This window comes from Haemorhous mexicanus, chromosome 2 (genome assembly GCF_027477595.1).
Source record: "Haemorhous mexicanus isolate bHaeMex1 chromosome 2, bHaeMex1.pri, whole genome shotgun sequence".
Lineage (NCBI taxonomy): Eukaryota > Metazoa > Chordata > Aves > Passeriformes > Fringillidae > Haemorhous > Haemorhous mexicanus.
In genome coordinates, this window is record NC_082342.1 from 121,349,399 (window position 1) to 121,368,652 (window position 19,254).

The following is a 19,254-nucleotide window of genomic DNA, read 5'->3' on the forward strand; positions in this document are numbered from 1 at the left end:
CTTTGAAGTAAATCTGATGCAAAATTTTCATAGTTAGCATTGCTGGCCCTGTGTATACTGTTCTTTGTATACTGTATGCATTTTATTTTGCCTCCTGCATTAGTCTTCAAACTAAAACTCTTTTTAGAGAGTATTTGGATACTTTCAGACTGTGTTTCTTGCAGTTTACATTCCTTTACCATGGCATTTTGTCCTGTCTCAAAGTATTGTATGGAAATGTTTCAAACTTCTGTACAAAGTTTCAATAAAAATAGAGAAAAAAAAAAAAAACCAAAAAAACCCAAACGGACCAACCCACCAGAACAGAGAGTTTTGGAGTATTTCACTCTCAGTAAACCCTGTAGCTAAAGATGATTGCTGTTCTCCTGCTTCTTCCAAAGGCAAAGCCAAACTGGCTTCCTTGAGGCTGCAAGGAGAACTCCGGGATCCCAAATCCTGAGTTTGGGCTCTGGTTTTGGGAGGTGGGGCTGGGCTGGGCTGGGCTCAGGGCACAGAACAGGACTGCAACCCCCTTCAGCCGAGGAATCTGCCTGGATATTGTGCAAAAATCCTTTTGTTTATTTTGTTTTATCTTTAAATATCCTGTTCAGTTGCTGCTTAAGCAGCTCTCGGGTGGGACCAGCACCTTCTTACTGATTCTGGAGTTAAAGCATCAGCACATCCTGTGAGCAGAGCCCTGAATCTCCACTTCCTTCTCCTCGTCCCTGTCCCCCCATAAGGACATGGTGAACTTGGGAATTGTGAATTCCTTGTCCAGTGTTGGTGCCTCAGCAAGGGGAGGGGCAGGCCTGGAGTTAAATTAGGGATTCAGGTCCCTCTGGAGATGGGAGCTTGGCAAAAACTGTGGCAAGGCTCTTAAACCCAGAGTTTGAGCTGCAGACAAAACAAATTAACCCAATTTTTTCATTTATTCTTTTGCTGCTGTGATGTAAAAGAAAAATGGAAATTTTGCTGTTGTTTGTTTCAAGGGGTGGATAAGAAACATTTTTTGAGAGGCAGCTTGAGATTTGTGATGAAAAATAAGCATTTTCCTGCTCTACAGACTTGTTTTGGATTTGTGTTTTCCAGGAGGGAGCGTTTTCACGAGTTAACTATTAATTAACCAGTTCCATAATTAGTTTATTAGGTGTTTACCCAGTGAGCAGCTTTCCAGTGATTCTCAAAGAGGTTCAAGCAGCCTCTCTGTCAGCAGCTGGTTCTGTTTGTGTTGGCCAAGCCTCACTCCCCAGTTTCCTTCTCCTTCTTTGGGGTTTTGGGTTGCCCTGGGTGTGGGGGCTCTGGGCAGGATTTGTGTGGAAAATCCCACACAGGTGCTGGCACTGAGGCCTTTTCCTGCAGGGAATTCCCTTCCTGGCACGGGGCTGCCTCAGTTTCCCTGTGGGTGCTCTGGTGCTGGGAAAGGGAAGGAGACAGGAGGTTTCACCTCTGGCCCTTCTCACTTCCATCAGGTTGGACTCAGGGATTTGCTTTTTGGGTGTTTGGGGCTTCATTTTTGAGGTGTTGATGGAGTGATAAAAGATAATTGAGTTTATGATGTTTACAACCCTTTGTCAAAAGGGTTTTTAAATACTGACCTGACTCCTGTTGTGAGATAGTTTTGTGTATCCCAGGATTTATCTGGGATAAATTCTGAATTTGAGCAGGGGATTGGCAAGATTCCCTCTTCACTTGGTGAAAACATTGTGACTTCCACCTTAGACCTTCTGCTCCAGAGCCAAGGATGCTTGTGTTCTGCAAAAGCAGGAGGATTTAAAGATTACAGCTGTGGTCCTCAAAAAGTGCTGTGGAGGGTTTTTTACTCACCCTGTTCAGCTTTGTCTTTGTCCTGGCTCGTTGTCCTGGGGCAGCAGCGAGGATGTGCAGGGTGGGTGGTCTGGGGGGACTGGCTGTTTGTCTCTGTTTCTAGACACGCGTAGGATGGTTCTTGCACGCTGGGCTTTAAAGGATGAGACTGGACGCTAGGTTTTTTCGGTCTTCAGTTTGTTTATTATCTCTTATCTAAAAAGTCTTTTTCCCTGCCTGAAGGATTTGACTAGCACGGCAGCTAAAGGTACTCTGCCCACCCCTAAGGCGGCCGTATCTTTTATAACAAAAACTACGTATATCATATTTACATTTTTTCTCTAATACTTATTATCTTCGTCACTAAGTACACTCTCATTTCAGACTAATCTACAAGTGCCAACACTACCCCAGAAGATGGAAGACAGGAAGAAGAAGGAAAAGCTTGGTGGCACACTCTGATTCTTCTATCTTGTTTCTACTACTCTTCTGTACCGAAACTTCAAAATTTGTAATTCACTTTATAATAATATCTTCTCTTCACTATTTATACTTGAGTGGTTCTTGCATGTTCTATTTCTTCATACATCGGTGGCACATCTCTAGATGGATCAAAATCAAGCCACTAAGTGCTTTTGGCAACATTCTAGGGCTCTCGAGCCCCCCAAGGGTTCTCTCGGTAGCTCTGGACATCAGGAGTGATGTGCTGAGCTCCCACAGGTGGAAGAGCTGCGTGTCCAGAGCCTGCTCTGATCCCTGAAAATTCCTGTCCTGGAAGGGACAGATGGCTTAGACCAGTCTGGGTGGGGCAAGAGGTCACTGGTAACTGGGCTGGGTGAGGAATTGTGTGTCCAGCAGGAGCAGGGCAGGGATTGTCCCTCTGTGCTGGGGTCCCTCCAGGGCTGGGTCCAGTTCTGCTCCTGCAGGAGAGCCCTGGAGGGGCTGGAGCATGTCCAGGGCAGGGAAGGGAGCTGGGAAGGGGCTGGAGAATTTCTGAGGGAGCTGGGAAGGGGCTGAGCCTGGAGCAGAGGAGGCTCAGGGGGCCCTTGTGGCTCTGCACAAGTCCCTGCCAGGAGGGGACAGCCGGGGGGGTCGGGCTCTGCTGCCAGGGCACAGGGACAGGAGCAGAGGGAACGGCCTCAGGCTGGGCCAGGGCAGGCTCAGCTTGGCCAGCAGCAGGAATTTGCCCATGGAAAGGGTGCTCAGGCCTTGGCAGGGGCTGCCCAGGGAGCTCTGCAGTGCCCATCCCTGCAGGTGTCCCCTGGAGGTGGCACTGAGTGCTCTGGGCTGGGCACAAGGTGGCCATGGGGCACAGCTGGCACTCCCTGGGCTGGGAGGGCTCTGCCAGCCTCGGGGATTTGGGGATTCATGGTTCTGGGAAGTTGGCTGATTTTCCACTCCAGCTCTTTCCAGAGCTGGGACAGGGACCCCAGGTGACCATGGGGACATCCCAGCCCCTGTGGTGTCGTGCCCAGTCTGTAAAACTGGGGAAGAATGAGAAGGAAGGGAAAGTATTCCCTCCATGTCTTTTTTTCTTTGGATTTCATTATTTTTCCTTTGTACTCTGAATTAAGCTTAATGAACATACCAAGTAAATTGATGAAATATATTCACATCAAAAAGTCATGGCAGGAACACAACTTGGAGTTCCTGGGGAGCTCTTTCTCAGCAAGTTCCTGATAAGGAGAATTTTGCAGTCTTACTTTGAAGCCCTTATTAGAATGTGTTGAGGTTGGAAAAGGAGTTGAAGTTTCTGGAGTTTCAAGGAAGGTGTTTGATTAATTCTGAGGTTTAATTGATTCTGCCTGGAAGGTTGAGGACTCTCCATCCCTGGCAGTGCCCAAGGCCAGGTTGGACAGGGCTTGGAGCAGCCTGGCACAGTGCAAGGTGTCCCTGCCCTGGCACTGAAGTCCCTTCCAACCCAAACCCTTCTGTGACATTGTGGCCAATTGTTACTTCAGCTGTTTCTAGAAATAAACCATTGAAATGACCCTAAATCATGGAGGATTTGGTTGCTGTTTATTTCAGATTTAAAAGGCACCTTTTTAGGCTTCTTTTTAGAAATTCTCAAGGCTTTCAGCTCTCTAAAATGAATTAAATTCAGTGTTGGGATTGATGGTTTAATTTAACTGTGAGTTGGTATTTATAGAGTACTTGTATTCCTTAGATTTTAGTTTAATTTCTTCTATAATTTCCTTTGATCTTAAAAGATAAGTTAAAACTTTAAAAAATCCATCACAGAATTCAGATTCTTTGAAGAAGAAAGGTGGATTTGGGAACAGAAGAGTTCAGGCATCACTTGGAGTTTAAAAGTTGCTGCTTCCTCTGCATCCAGGCCCGTGGGCTTTGTATTCACATCTGGTTCTTTGCCTTCCACACCATCCAAATGCTAATTACAGTCTGGTTTGAGGATGGGCTGCTCCTTTTCATTCAGAAGTCATTTTGATCACTTCTCCCCAAGGTACTGTTGGTGACCTGCCTGCTGTGACTTTGTTTGCCATTTCTGGGATGGTCTCTCCTGCTGCTGTGTTCCCTCAGGGGGGGCTGGGAGCGTGGCAAGGTTGTCCTGGTCAGGAGCTCCTGGGGGATCCCATTTCTCCTCTGTTCTGTCTTGGGAAAATGGTTCTGTTGTAGATACAGAAACCTCTGTCCCTGCATCCTGCTGTCCCTAAAATCATCTCCAAGAAAGGTGTGGGAATGTTGGGATGAGTCCAGAGGGGCTGGAGCCAGGCTGGGAGAGCTGGGGGTGCTCACCTGGAGAGGAGAAGCTCCAGGGAGAGCTCAGAGCCCCTGCCAGGGCCTGAAGGGGCTCCAGGAGAGCTCAGAGGGACTGGGGACAAGGATGGAGGGACAGGAGCCAGGGAATGGCTCCCAGTGCCAGAGGGCAGGGCTGGGTGGGATCTTGGCAATGAGGAATTGTTCCCTGGCAGGGTGGGCAGGGCTGGGATGGAATTCCCAGAGCAGCTGGGGCTGCCCCTGGATCCCTGGCAGTGCCCAAGGCCAGGATGGACACTGGGGCTGGAGCAGCCTGGCACAGTGGGAGGTGTCCCTGCCGTGGCAGGGGTGGCACTGGGTGGGCTCTGAGATCCCTCCAACCCAACCCAGCCTGGGATCCCTCCCCACCCCTGAACTTCCAGGCAGGTTTGGAGGTTTCCCCATTCCCACTGCTCCATTTCCAGCTCCAGCCCAGCCCATTTTCCCCAGGGGCTCAGCCCAGCTCCCACACCTGCTGTTTCCTTGGAATCCTGCATTTCTCTGGATTTTGTCCTTTCCTGACTGCCCTGAGTGGTTGTTCCCGACCTGGGGCTGCTGCTCTGGTTTGTTGATGCTTTTACAGTAATTGCAGGGGTTTTAATCACTTTCACTAATAATTTCTGCTGTTCTATTAAGTAGTAAATGACAGCAAGGAAATGGTTTTCCCCCTTAGTTTTGCTGCTTGGAATTGCAGCTTCCTTCTAAACATGGATTTTGCCTTCTTTGCTTTCCACCTCAGTAAATAATCCCAGACCAACCTTTTGTAACTGCTGAGCAACCAAAAAAAAAAAAAAAAGACATAATTTTATCCTGCTGTTACTGCATTGAAGGGATAATCAGGTAATTGGGAGGGAGTTATTCCTGTTTATAATTTGGGATGTGCCCACTGACTTTAAATGCTTCCTGCTGGACTGAGCAAGTGGCCAGAAGAATTGAGAACTGTCCTAGCCCTAGAACTACTGAGGAGCTGGTGTTTGCTTCCTTTTCTCCCTCCAAAGACACTCCTTGGAGGAGGTTTTGCTGGTTGACAAAGCTGTTTTCACAGCCAGTGCTGGATTTTCTATCCCTTGGACTTTTCAGGGGGAAATGAGATGGAAAAAAGAGCAGTGGAGCTGAGTCCTTTCACACAGCTCTGCTTCCAGGCAGGTGGCTCCTCGTTTTTCAGGAGACATCAGCATTCCAAAGGCTTTATTTCCACCTTTGCTTTGTCTCCAGGCTGCTCTCTGAGCTTCATGGCTGGTGGTCATGCCTGAAGCCACTTTGCCACCATAGAATTCCCATTTTTTCCCAGTTCCTTTTTCTTTATACCCTTCCTGGATGCCAGGTGAGTCCTGCAGGACTGACAGAACCCATGGGAGCAGTTTTGTTCCCTCTGATACACACCATCCCCTCAGGACAGGGTGCTTGGTGCTGCTTGGATGGTTCTTTTGGGGCATTTGTGGCTTTAATCCTGGGGGGAATGGATGGGGCACCCCCAGCTGGGCATGGAACAGCTCCTGCTCTTGGGTGGGATTGTGCTGAGCTGACAGACTGTGAGGGGAGAGGGAGAGGCCACAATCACAGAATTGCTGAGCTTGGAGAAGGCCTTTAGGAAGATCCAGTCCAACCATGGACCAGTGGTGTGCTCACCTTTAAATCACATCCTCAGGGGCCACAGCCCCACATTCCTGGGACACCTGCAGGGATGGGCACTGCAGAGCTCCCTGCCAAGGCCTGAGCACCCTTTCCATGGGCAAATTCCTGCTGCTGGCCAAGCTGAGCCTGCCCTGGCCCAGCCTGAGGCCGTTCCCTCTGCTCCTGTCCCTGTGCCCTGGCAGCAGAGCCCGACCCCCCCGGCTGTCCCCTCCTGGCAGGGACTTGTGCAGAGCCACAAGGGCCCCCTGAGCCTCCTCTGCTCCAGGCTCAGCCCCTTCCCAGCTCCCTCAGGAATTCTCCAGCCCCTTCCCAGCTCCCTCAGGAATTCTCCAGCCCCTTCCCAGCTCCCTTCCCTGCCCTGGACATGCTCCAGCCCCTCCAGGGCTCTCCTGCAGGAGCAGAACTGGACCCAGGTTTTGAGGTGGGGCCAACTGAGGACAAAGTGTTCAGGGTGTCCCCTCACCTGTGGCTGGTGTGACACCTGGGGCTACGTTTGGCTTGGTGGTGGCTGTGGAGTTAACAGGTTTCTTCTGGGCAGCTCTAAGACGTGTGGGGGTGGAGGAGTGGGGAATTTGGATGTGTAGACAAAAGTCCTTTGGTTCCTTTTTCCAGGAACCCTCAGCCCTGTCTGTCCCTGTGTCTGTCCCTGTGTCTGTCCCTGTGTCTGTCCCTGTGTCTGTCCCTGTGTGCAGAGGTCAGAGCAGCCCAGGCTCTGCTCCAGGCCCAGCCATGGCCCCAGAGCCACGGGCAGGGGCTGAGCCCAGCAATTCCCCTGCCCAGCAGGCACAACTTCTGCCCTGGGCAGGGACCCAGCTGGAGCAGAGCCCAGAGAGGGGCTGGAGTCTCCTCCCGGGGACACTCCAGAGCCACCTGGACCCAGCCCTGGGTGACCCAGAGGTGTCTCCAGGTGAGCACTGTGGGCCCTTCCAGCCTGACCCTCCCAGGATTCTTCACAGAATTCCCAGAATTCCCAGAACCCCTGGGTTGGAAGAGACCTCCAAGCCCATGGAGTCCAGCCCAGCCCCAACAGCCCAGCTGAGCCCTGGCACCCAGTGCCACCTCCAGGCTTTGTCAAACACACCCAGGGATGGGGACTCCACCACCTCCCTGGGCAGCCAGGCCAGAACTTTCTCCCCCTTGCTGGAAAAACCTTTTCCCTGCTCTCCAACCTGTATTTCCCTTGGGGCAGCTTGGGGCTGCACCTCTCTAGAGCCAGGTGACAACTTGGTACCCAGTGATGTGGCCCCAGGGCACTGCCAGAGCTGCCCAGGGCTGAGAGCAGTTGGGAATGGCTCTGGTGTGCCCTGGGGCAGGAGGGGTGTCCAGAGCTGGAATTCCAAACCCGGCCATCCCTGCTCTTGAGGGCTCTTCCTGGTCCCCTCTGGAGCAGCAGCTCCATTGTCTCCTCTTCCCTCCCCACGGCTCTGGGACTGGAATTAGAGCTGGGCTCTGGGACTGGAATGAGAGCTGGGCTCTGGGACTGGAATGAGAGCTGGGCTCTGGAATTACTGCTGGGCTCTGGGACTGGAATTAGTGCTGGGCTCTGGGACTGGAATTAGAGCTGGGCTCTGGGACTGGAATTAGAGCTGGGCTCTGGGACTGGAATGAGAGCTGGGCTCTGGGACTGGAATTAGAGCTGGGCTCTGGGACTGGAATGAGAGCTGGGCTCTGGGACTGGAATGAGAGCTGGGCTCTGGGACTGGAATTAGTGCTGGGCTCTGGGACTGGGATTAGAGCTGGGCTCTGGGACTGGAATTAGTGCTGGGCTCTGGGACTGGGATTAGAGCTGGGCTCTGGGACTGGAATTAGTGCTGGGCTCTGGAATTAGAGCTGGGCTCTGGGACTGGAATTAGTGCTGGGCTCTGGAATTAGTGCTGGGCTGTGGGACTGGAATTAGAGCTGGGCTCTGGGACTGGAATGAGAGCTGGGCTCTGGGACTGGAATGAGAGCTGGGCTCTGGGACTGGAATGAGAGCTGGGCTCTGGGACTGGAATTAGTGCTGGGCTCTGGGACTGGGATTAGAGCTGGGCTCTGGGACTGGAATTAGTGCTGGGCTCTGGGACTGGGATTAGAGCTGGGCTCTGGGACTGGAATTAGTGCTGGGCTCTGGAATTAGAGCTGGGCTCTGGGACTGGAATTAGTGCTGGGCTGTGGGACTGGAATTAGAGCTGGGCTCTGGGACTGGAATGAGAGCTGGGCTCTGGGACTGGAATGAGAGCTGGGCTCTGGGACTGGAATGAGAGCTGGGCTCTGGGACTGGAATTAGTGCTGGGCTCTGGGACTGGGATTAGAGCTGGGCTCTGGGACTGGAATTAGTGCTGGGCTCTGGAATTAGTGCTGGGCTCTGGAATTAGTGCTGGGCTCTGGGACTGGAATTAGAGCTGGGCTCTGGACTGGAATGAGAGCTGGGCTCTGGGACTGGAATTAGTGCTGGGCTCTGGGACTGGAATTAGAGCTGGGCTCTGGGACTGGAATTAGTGCTGGGCTCTGGGACTGGAATTAGAGCTGGGCTCTGGGACTGGAATTAGTGCTGGGCTCTGGGACTGGAATTAGAGCTGGGCTCTGGGACTGGAATGAGAGCTGGGCTCTGGGACTGGGATTAGAGCTGGGCTCTGGGACTGGAATTAGAGCTGGGCTCTGGGACTGGAATGAGAGCTGGGCTCTGGGACTGGAATGAGAGCTGGGCTCTGGGACTGGAATTAGTGCTGGGCTCTGGATTTAGAGCTGGGCTCTGGGACTGGAATGAGAGCTGGGCTCTGGGACTGGAATTAGTGCTGGGCTCTGGGACTGGAATTAGAGCTGGGCTCTGGGACTGGAATTAGTGCTGGGCTCTGGGACTGGAATTAGAGCTGGGCTCTGGGACTGGAATTAGTGCTGGGCTGTTCAGGAAAAAATGTTGTGGCTCCTGAGCTGGGAGCCAGACAGGCCCATTTCCTCTGTCCCCAAGTGGGCTGGCTCTGAGGCAAACCAAGGAACCTGTGTCTGTGGATCTCCTGGTTAGCAGAGTTCAGCTTATTTTTAGTTTGGGTGATGGCTTTAGGCAAGCCAGGATAAACCATGGCAATTTTGGGAGAGGGGGAATGAGAGGGATTATAGTGACAAGCTTTCCAACCCAACAATTAGTTGATGTTTTCAGAGTATGGCCACAAGTGGAGAAGGCTGCAATTTTTACAATCCTGAATGTAGAAATCTGTGGCTTTCTTTTCTTGTTCTTTCTCTCTGGTTTTGTTTTTAAATACATGGGGCTGAAATCTTTGGCTTGGTTGTGTTCAGGAACTGCAGCTCACGTTGGCCTTGGACCACTCAGGGAATGTGCTGATCCCTGGGCATGTGGAAAAGAGACAAAACCCTCTGTGTCACTTGGGGGTGAGGGATGGAGGGCAGGGAGTTTACCCAACAATATTTTATTGAATTTCATTTCAATCTGCCTGGAGGTTAGGAAGGGTTTGTCATTGCTCTCCACAGCTCCCTGAAATGAGGTTGTGGAAGGGCTGCCAGAGCTGCAGGAGCCTTTGGACAGCCCTGCCAGGGACAGACTGGGATTGTGGGGCTGTGTGCAGGGCCAGGAGCTGGATCAGAGATCCCTGTGGGTCCCTTCCAGCCCAGGATGTCCCGTGGTTCCCCAAGTGTTGCAGTGTAAAGAAGGATATAAATGATAGATACCATTTATGGACAGTGGTGCTATTGCTGTCTCCATGACAAGCCATGGATTTGTGTTTTCCCCACACTGATCACTTGAAATAATAATGAACAACAACAGTGCAAGGACCCCAAAACTGTTCCCAGTCCATCATTGTCCTTTGCTAGGAATATTGATTTGTGCCAGGCTCAGACCAAGTGATTCCAGGTGAGTCAAATCCATGAACTCATCTTCTTCCTGCTGGGGCCTGACTTGGGAATGGCAGGAAATTTTGCTGGGGAATTGCCTGCTGTCACTGGCATATTTTTGGAAAAATACTTTTGCTAAGATTTTTTTTTTCTTGAGAAGCTGGGAAGCTTCAGCTTCTCCATGTTTTGTTACTTTAGAATGTGATTTAAAGAATTGTTTAATTAGTATGTGAATTGTTTTTACTTAATGATTAATCACAGCTCTAGCTGTGTTGAGACTTTGGTTAATCACAAGATTTTATTGTTCATTCTTTTCTTTGCTGGCTTTTTGATGTTTCTTTGCTTTTTCTTTAGTATAGTTTTAGTATATTTATATAATGGAATGGAATGGAATGGAATAGAATGGAATGGAATGGAATAGAATAGAATAGAATAGAATAGAATAGAATAGAAGAGAATTAATATAATAGAAATAATATAATATAATATAATATAATATAATATAATATAATATAATATAATATAATATAATATAATATAATATAATATAATATAATATAATATAATATAATATAATATAATATAATATAATATAATATAATATAATACAATATAATACAATGCAATACAATACAATACAATATAATATAATATAATACAATATAATACAATGCAATACAATACAATATAATATAATATAATACAATATAATATAAAAAATAATAAATCAGCCTTCTGAAACGTGGAGTCAAGATTCTCCTCTCTTCCCTGGAGACCCTCAAACATATAATATAAAATTCTTCTTCCCTGGTCCTGGAGACCCTCAAACACCACCACAGCCTGCTCCTAAAAATTCTCTCTCTCAATGCTTCCCCTTTGTCTTCTTGGGTTGCAGCACCCCCTCTGCAAGTGCTGAGCTGTCCTTTCCACCCCCTAAACCACCCAGATTTCCAGCCATTCCTGACTTCTCTTTCTTTCTTTTCAAGCCTGAGACAGCTGCCGTGCTCAAACGCACCGTGGAGGCTCTGCTGGAGAGAGGAGCCATCGTGAGGAGCCTGGAGAACCTGGGGGAGAGGTCCCTGCCCTACAAAATCACCAAGCACAAGGAGCGCCACAAGAGAGGAGGGTAGGTGGTGACACCTCCTGTGGGAGCTGAGATGAGGGATGTGGGACCCAGGCTGCTCTCCAAAATGCAGTTTATTCCATCCAAGAGGTCCCAGCAGCCCAGGGTGACAGAGCTGTGCCCACAGCTGTCAGCTCCAGCTGCAGGCAGGCCTGCAGACCCTTTGGTTTGGTTACAGTGCATTATTTACTTCTCTGTGCTGAGCACCTTCACACAGCAGAACCAATCTGTCCCTGAACTCTTGTCTGCAGCCCATCATAGCTGCTGTAATTCCCACATCCATGGCTCTGCTCTCCAGTCTCTCACAGTCAGTACATTGCAGCTTCAGCCAGAAGTTGGTTTTCAGTTTTCTTGCAGTGGGAAATTCTGAGCCCTTTTTTCTCCTTGCCACATTTGCTGCCTTGTTTGCCTGTGCTCTCTTCCTGCTTGGTAAAAACATCTTCTTGTTTGGGGTGGGTTTATCCTTTGCTCTGAGCCATAAAACCCCTTCTCACTAACTCACCCTTTGCTCCTTGGTTAGCCAGTCAGGCTGGCTCAGCAATTCTTTCCTTCTAGATCAAAACTTGCTTCCAGCTCTATTCCTTCTTCAGAATCCACATTTCAAAATCTTTCTGCTAAGCACACAGAGCTCTGAGACTTTCCTGTCAAACTTTCCTCCTTCCCAACAACCTCCTCCTTCAGTCCTGTCACTGCTGCTGCTGGGACATGGACACCAGGACCAGCCTTTGGTCTTCTGGAGATGTTTGGGTTGCAGGTGGGACCTGGAAGGGGCTCTGGGTGGTTCTTGGGGGGTGTGTGTCCTGCTTGATGTGTTCTGTGTGTTTTATTCTGAGAGCTGTCAGGTTTGTGGTGGTTTTCAGTGGTGTTTGCACTGCAGAACTTTCCCCATTATAAACAATATTATTATTTTTTTAATAACTATTTTTAGGCTGTTTTCTGATAAAGCTCAACTTAATCTCCCAGTTGGCAGGATGGGTTCCTTTCCTCCACTGTTAATAATTAACATTCAAGTGCCCTGTAGGACTTGGTTGTGTTCCTGATACAGTTTTGGGGTTTGATGAAGTCCACAATCATGGAATGGTTTGGGTTGGGTTGGGAGGGATTTTAGGGATCATCCAGTGCCACCCCTGCCATGGCAGGGACACCTCCCACTGTGCCAGGCTGCTCCAGCCCCAGTGTCCAGCCTGGCCTTGGGCACTGCCAGGGATCCAGGGGCAGCCCCAGCTGCTCTGGGAATTCCATCCCAGCCCTGCCCACCCTGCCAGGGAACAATTCCTCATTGCCAAGATCCCACCCAGCCCTGCCCTCTGGCACTGGGAGCCATTCCCTGGCTCCTGTCCCTCCATCCTTGTCCCCAGTCCCTCTGCAGCTCTCCTGGAGCCCCTTCAGGCCCTGGCAGGGCTCTGAGCTCTCCCTGGAGCTGCTCCTCTGCAGGTGAGCACCCCCAGCTCCCCCAGCCCCTCAGGTAAGGGTGTTTAAGGCAATCCTGTGTTTTATGGAACACAGTAAATGGGAATTACCACTGGGCTGGAATGCCCCCCAGTGCCGAGGGAGGTGCTGCAGCTTCCATCCCTGCCCAGGGTGGTTTTGCTCCTGGAGGCCACCTCTGAAATGGCTGCTGCCTCTCCAAGGCCTGGGAGATGTTGCTAAGCAACCCCCTTGCTGGGGCTGCCTCATCCAAAGAACAATTAACAATTAACGAGCTGCTCCCGATCCTGCAGCCTGCAAGGGGAGCTTGGCCAGCCCTGCCCTTCCTTGAGGGGCTCTGGGGGAGCTCAGGGTGCTCCAGAGCTGCAAAGTGCTCCTTGGATCAGCTCTCATGGGGTGATTCCTGGCTTCATTCCCTCTTCTGAGCACCTTCTGGTGCTCTGCCAAGTGGGAATGGTGAGAGCTGCCAGGGGAAGGGGGGATCTCCATCAGTTCCATCAGCCTGGGGAAGAGGAACTTCAGGGAGACCTCAGAGCCCTTCCAGAGCCTTGAGGACACTTTGCAAAGGAGGAAAGGGGACTTTTTCCAAGGACATGTAGTGACAGACAGGGGGAATGTGTTCCCAGTGCCAGAAGGCAGGGTTGGATGGGATTCTGGGGAGGATTCCTCCCTGTGGAGGTGATGAGGCCCTGGCACAGCTCCCCTGGAGAAATGCCTTCTCTTCATCTCCTCTCCAAAGTTCTGGAGATGTTCCTGTCTTCCCTTGAAGAACCCCAAACCTGCCCTGCAGAAGTGCTGCCACCCAAGCCAAAAACTGTCATCCAGCCTCTCCACTTCAGCACCCAAAATCAGTGAAATGTCATCCCTCTGCCTTGGCTCCCTCCTGGCACAAGGAGAGGGACACCAGCTCCTTGGTCTGCCCTTGGAAAAGGCTTTCATGTTTATGAAATGCTTCTGCTCTGACAGCAGGATGAGGTAATCACTAATTCTGTCCTGACACAGGAATTTCTCAGCTCCCATGGGCGTGCAACAGCATTTCATCCTACATTGCAAAACTGGCAGGGTCAAGGCATGGCTTGGAAAAAAATCCACATGGAGCAGGAGAGCAGAACAGGCACGGGCACAATGGCAGTGCCTGAGGTGGAGTCAGGGACTGGTTTGTCTGGGAGGGACCCCAGAGCCCACCCAGGGCCACCCCTGCCATGGCAGGGACACCTCCCACTGTGCCAGGCTGCTCCAGCCCCAGTGTCCAGCCTGGCCTTGGGCACTGCCAGGGATCCAGGGATGGAATTCCATCCCAGCCCTGCCCACCCTGCCAGGGAACAATTCCTCATTGCCAAGATCCCACCCAGCCCTGCCCTCTGGCACTGGGAGCCATTCCCTGGGTGCTGTCCCTGCATCCCCTGGGAATTGTCTCTCTCCAGCTTTCCTGGGGCTCCTCCAGGCCCTGCAAGGCCACCCTGAGCTCAGCCCAAAGCTTCTCCTGTGCAGGTGAGCAATGCCAGCTGTGCCAGCCTTTCCTCCCAGCAGAGCTGCTCCAGCCCTCTGCCCATCCTGGAGCCTCCTCTGGGCTCTCTGCAGCAGCTCCAGCTCCTCCAGGGCTGGGGCAGCTCTGCAGGTGGGAAATCACCTGAGGGGGCACAACCCCAACCCCAATCTAATCCCCAATCCCATCCCCAACCCCAATCCCAACTCCATTCCCAACCCCAATCCCTCTCCTGCTCCCAGCTGGCTCAGGGGGCTCTGGGATGGGGCAGGTCCATCTCTCCCCCCCAGCCCTTCCCAGTCCTCCCAGAGAGCTTTGAGCAAACCCCTCCTGCCTGCAGAGCCCCCGAGCAGGTGGATTTTATCTGCTGAGTAAAACAAGGCTGTAGTAACCAAGGATTGCCACCTTCAAGCAGGAAACCATCAGATCAAAGCCTCCTCCTCCTCCTCCTCCTCCTCCTCCTCCTCCTCCTCCTCCTCCTCCTCCTCCTCCTCCCCAGGTCAGATGTCCCCAGGTATTTCCCAGTCCCTCTTCCTGCCCTGCCTGGATGTGACAGGATCCAGATCTCTGCCTGCTGGGAGGAGCAGGGTGGAGGGAGGTGCTGCAGGACATGGTTTGGGTGCCTCTCTTTGGCATCTCCCATCCAGAGCTGGGAATTCCTGAGGATTGCACTCCTGGAGGTCTTTCTGTGGAATTTGCAGCTCCATGGACAGGCAGGGTGGGTTCCTGCTGGACCATCCAGTATTTTATATTGGAAAAGGAAACATTCAGGAAATCAAACATTATCCATCAATGGGAAGTGATAAGTCAGTTTTGGAGCCACCTTATAAAATATTTTATTCACCTTTATTCAGCCAGTTCTACTTTACAGCAGCTGTAAAAAAAGAATAATTTTTTTAATAGGATAAAGTTAAAAAGAAAATAAACGGCTTTTCCAGACACCTCCCTAAGCTCCTGGACTTCCATGAAATCCTGGAATCTTTTCTCCCCCTCAGCCAATTTCTAATTCTGCTGTGTCCCTTCTGGGGCAGGTTCCTGTGGATAATCCAGAATATTCCACCTTTCCTTAGTCTTGGCTTATTCTGAATTAATTTAAGAGGCTTTTGTGAGAATTCACAGGAGTGTCTGGGGGGAGCATCTTGAATCTTCCAAAGCTTTTAATTTTTTGCTTGTTTGAGGTTTTTAATATTTTTTAAGTTTTTTTTTTTTTTACATTTTCCTGACTCTTAGAGCTTTAACTGATTTATTTTCCTATAGCATGTACTTAGTTGGAGATTTGGGATGGACACTCAATCCATTATTTCCTTGGACCTCCTGGCTGGTGAATGATATTCAAATGAATCTAATAGAATGATATAAAAATTAATGGAATGGGGCTTGGACTCTGCTGGGCTGCTGGAAGGTTCCCTGCCCATGGAATGATCTTTAACTTCCCTCCCAACCCAAACCATTCCCTGATTTTCTGGGCAAAGCTTGTGCAGGTTTTGGTGGTGATTTTAGAGAGAGGGAAGGAGCTGAGGTCGAGAACACAAATTGATAAATCAGCAGGAGGGATGGTTTGTCCTTAAAAAAGGCTTTTTTCCCTGAGCTCTGGAGGGCTCCAGCCCAGCTGGGATACCAGGGATAGAAAGTGAATACAGGCAGGGCACAAACTGGGCAATGGCCGGGAGAATCCCGGAGAAAGGAACTTTCTGGCAACTGCTGTGGGAAGCAGATCTCTGCAAGGCTGCCGTGGGGGACTGTGGCCCTCAGCTGTCCCTGGCAGGGGCAGTGGCTCTCCTGAGACCCCCAGATCCTACAAACCGTGGGAGCATCCTACAGACACTGGGATCATCCTACAAACCATGGGATCATCCTACAAACCGTGGGAACATCCTACAAACAGTGGGATCATCCTGCAAACCATGGGAGCATCCTACAAACAATGGGATCATCCTACAAACCATGGGAGCATCCTACAAACCATGGGAACATCCTACAAACAATGGGATCATCCTACAAACCATGGGAGCATCCTACAAACAGTGGGATCATCCTACAAACAGTGGGATCATCCTACAAACAGTGGGATCATCCTACAAACCATGGGATCATCCTACAAACCATGGGATCATCCTACAAACCATGGGAGCATCCTACAAACCATGGGAGCATCCTACAAACAGTGGGATCATCCTACAAACAGTGGGATCATCCTACAAACAGTGGGATCATCCTACAAACCATGGGATCATCCTACAAACAATGGGATCATCCTACAAACAATGGGATCATCCTACAAACCATGGGAGCATCCTACAAACAGTGGGATCATCCTACAAACAATAGGATAGATCATCCTACAAACAGTGGGATCATCCTGCAAACAATGGGATCATCCTACAAACAGTGGGATCATCCTACAAACAATGGGATCATCCTACAAACCATGGGATGGATCATCCTGCAAACCATGGGATCATCCTACAAACCATGGGATCATCCTACAAACAGTGGGATCATCCTACAAACAATGGGATCATCCTACAAACCATGGGATGGATCATCCTGCAAACCATGGGATCATCCTACAAACCATGGGATCATCCTACAAACAGTGGGATCATCCTACAAACAGTGGGATGGATCATCCTGCAAACCATGGGATCATCCTACAAACAGTGGGATCATCCTACAGACAGTGGGATCATCCTACAAACAGTGGGATCATCCTACAAACAATGGGATCATCCTACAAACCATTGGATCATCCTACAAACAGTGAGATCATCCTACAAACAATGGGATCATCCTACAGACAGTGGGATCATCCTACAAACAGTGGGATCATCCTACAGACAGTGGGATCATCCTACAAACAATGGGATCATCCTACAAACAGTGGGATCATCCTACAGACAGTGGGATCATCCTACAAACAATGGGATCATCCTACAAACAGTGGGATCATCCTACAAACCATGGGATCATCCTACAAACAATGGGATCATCCTACAAACAATGGGATTATTCCCTCTCTGGAGATCCTGCTCATTGAGGAGGAGGTGTTCAAATTTAGGTTTTTCTCTTAAATGCATCTTTTTGGGCATCCTCCTCCTTCTGTTTTTTTTTTTTTTTTTTTGGGAGATTTAATATTGACAGTTTTTGCCTGTAGGTCATTATGAAAATTGAGTTTTGGGAATTGTGTGGATTCATTAAAGAATCCAACTTGTCAATCCCTGATTTACTGATCTTTGAACTGGAATAGCCACTCATTCACATTCATTTTATTCATAGTAGCACATGAATATTTTGGGTTTTAAGTATTTCAGAGAATGATTTGAAATTGTAACAATTCATCTTGTGGCTGAATAAAACATGCCAAGGACCAAGTTCCAGGTATGGAAATTTAGGTGAGGCTTTGAGCCTGACTTGCCCAGAATGTGAAAAGCCAGGGGAAGAAGGTCTTTAAATAAAGCTTCCCAACCTTTCTCTCCTCCTGGGCCACAGATTGGTGCCAAGCATTTCTTTAACTGCCACTACTTGTTACTAAAGAGCTGCATTCCAGTTGCTTTTAAGGTGCTTGGTGGTTTTTTGGTCCCAGAGGGGTTTCTGGCTGGCACAAACCAAACCAAACTGATTTCAATAAGGTGTGTGCCAGCCTTTTGAATGAAAGGAATGTTCAACCCCGGCTCTGTTTGCTGTCTGAGATGCTCCACAAGCTCTGAATCCCTCTCCAGGCTGGGGCTGGCTGAGGACAGCAGAGCAGATTTGGTCAGGGCTGAGCTGGAGCAGATTCCAACTGGTTGTAAAGTGATAGTAGCACACTGGGGGTGGCACTTTGTGGTTCCCTGTTTGCTCTGGCCCTGCCTCAACCCCACCCTTGTGCCTGTCCAGGGCTCAGGGCAGGGCTCAGGGGGTGTTTGGGGTCAGCCTTGGGCTGGGGGGGGTTTGACTTTGAACATGATCCAGAGGCAGCTCCAAAACAACCAGGAAAAAACCCAACCAGGACTCACACATCCCTTTGGGGAGGTGATGGCTCCAGGGATCCGCAGGTCAGGAATCTGTGAAGCTGTAGGAGCTGGGATGGGGGATTGAGGAGGAGCTTGGGATGCTGGGGGTTGGAATTGCAGAGTTTTTAGTGGGTTTTAGCCCCACTCCAGAGCTGTTTCCATCCCTAGCTCTGGAGCAAAGGTGGTGCAGCTCAGCCTGCTCAGGGTTTGGGAACTGATGGAGCACCAGGGCCTTCCCTTCTCCTTGGTTTTGGGATGTGTGGGATTCCCTCTGTTAAATCTGCCTGCACACAGGGATGTTTTCACCTCACCACATTTTCATCACTTCATTCACTTTATTTCCCTGAGGTGCACATTTATTTCTGTGGCAGTGCCCAAGGCCAGGCTGGACCCTGGGGCTGGAGCAGCCTGGCACAGTGGGAGGTGCCCCTGCCATGGCAGGGGTGGCACTGGGTGAGTTTAAATTCCCTTCCAACCCAAACCATTCCATGACTTACGAGTTCTCCAGCAAAACTCTGATAATTCCTGACAATTGCCATGTTCTATCTGCCAGGTTTTCATTGCTTTGTTGTTTCTTTTTTCTTGCTTTCAAATTTGATTTTGAAAAGATGGCAATTTTCTTTTGTTATTTGCTTGCTTTGCCTCTTCATCTTTTTGTTTTGCTCTTCACTCACAGTTGTCTCCTCAGCCCCCGTGTTCTCTGAAATAGCAAACCCAGGGCTTGCTTTTGTTCTTGCTGAACTGCATTTTGGGAATTGATCAGGAATGATCACCCAGGAACTGCATTTTGGGGAGTTGATCCGGAATTATCATCCAGTTTGGAGAGTTAATCAAGACATCTCATGCAGGAATTGCATTTTGAGGGGTTGCATTTGTGGAATTCATCAGGAATTCTCATCTAGGACTTGCATTTTGGGGAGTTTATCAGGAATTCTCATCCAGGAACTGCATTTTGGGGAGTTCATCAGGAATTATCATCCAAAAATTGCATTTGGGGAGTTCATCAGGAATTATCATCCAGTCTGGGGAGTTGATCAGGAATTCTCATCCAGAATTGCAATTTGGGGAGTTGACCAGGAATTATTATCCAGTTTGGGGAGTTCATCAGGAATTATCATCCAGTTTGGGGAGTTGATCAGGAATTCTCATCTAGGAACTGCATTTTGGGGAGTTCATCAGGAATTCTCATCCAGGAACTGCATTTTGGGGAGTTCATCAGGAATTAT

At 49.8% G+C, this 19,254-nt stretch overlaps 1 protein-coding gene across 1 annotated transcript in view; it reads left to right on the forward strand.

The window, feature by feature from the left end:
• MRPS6 (mitochondrial ribosomal protein S6) overlaps window positions 1-19,254 on the forward strand; it is a 53,292-nt gene that overhangs the window by 21,487 nt on the left and 12,551 nt on the right. Inside the window, exon 2 of the mRNA XM_059840164.1 lies at window positions 10,986-11,125. Within this exon, the coding sequence (XP_059696147.1) occupies window positions 10,986-11,125 (140 nt within the window). The remainder of the gene's footprint in view (window positions 1-10,985; window positions 11,126-19,254) is intronic.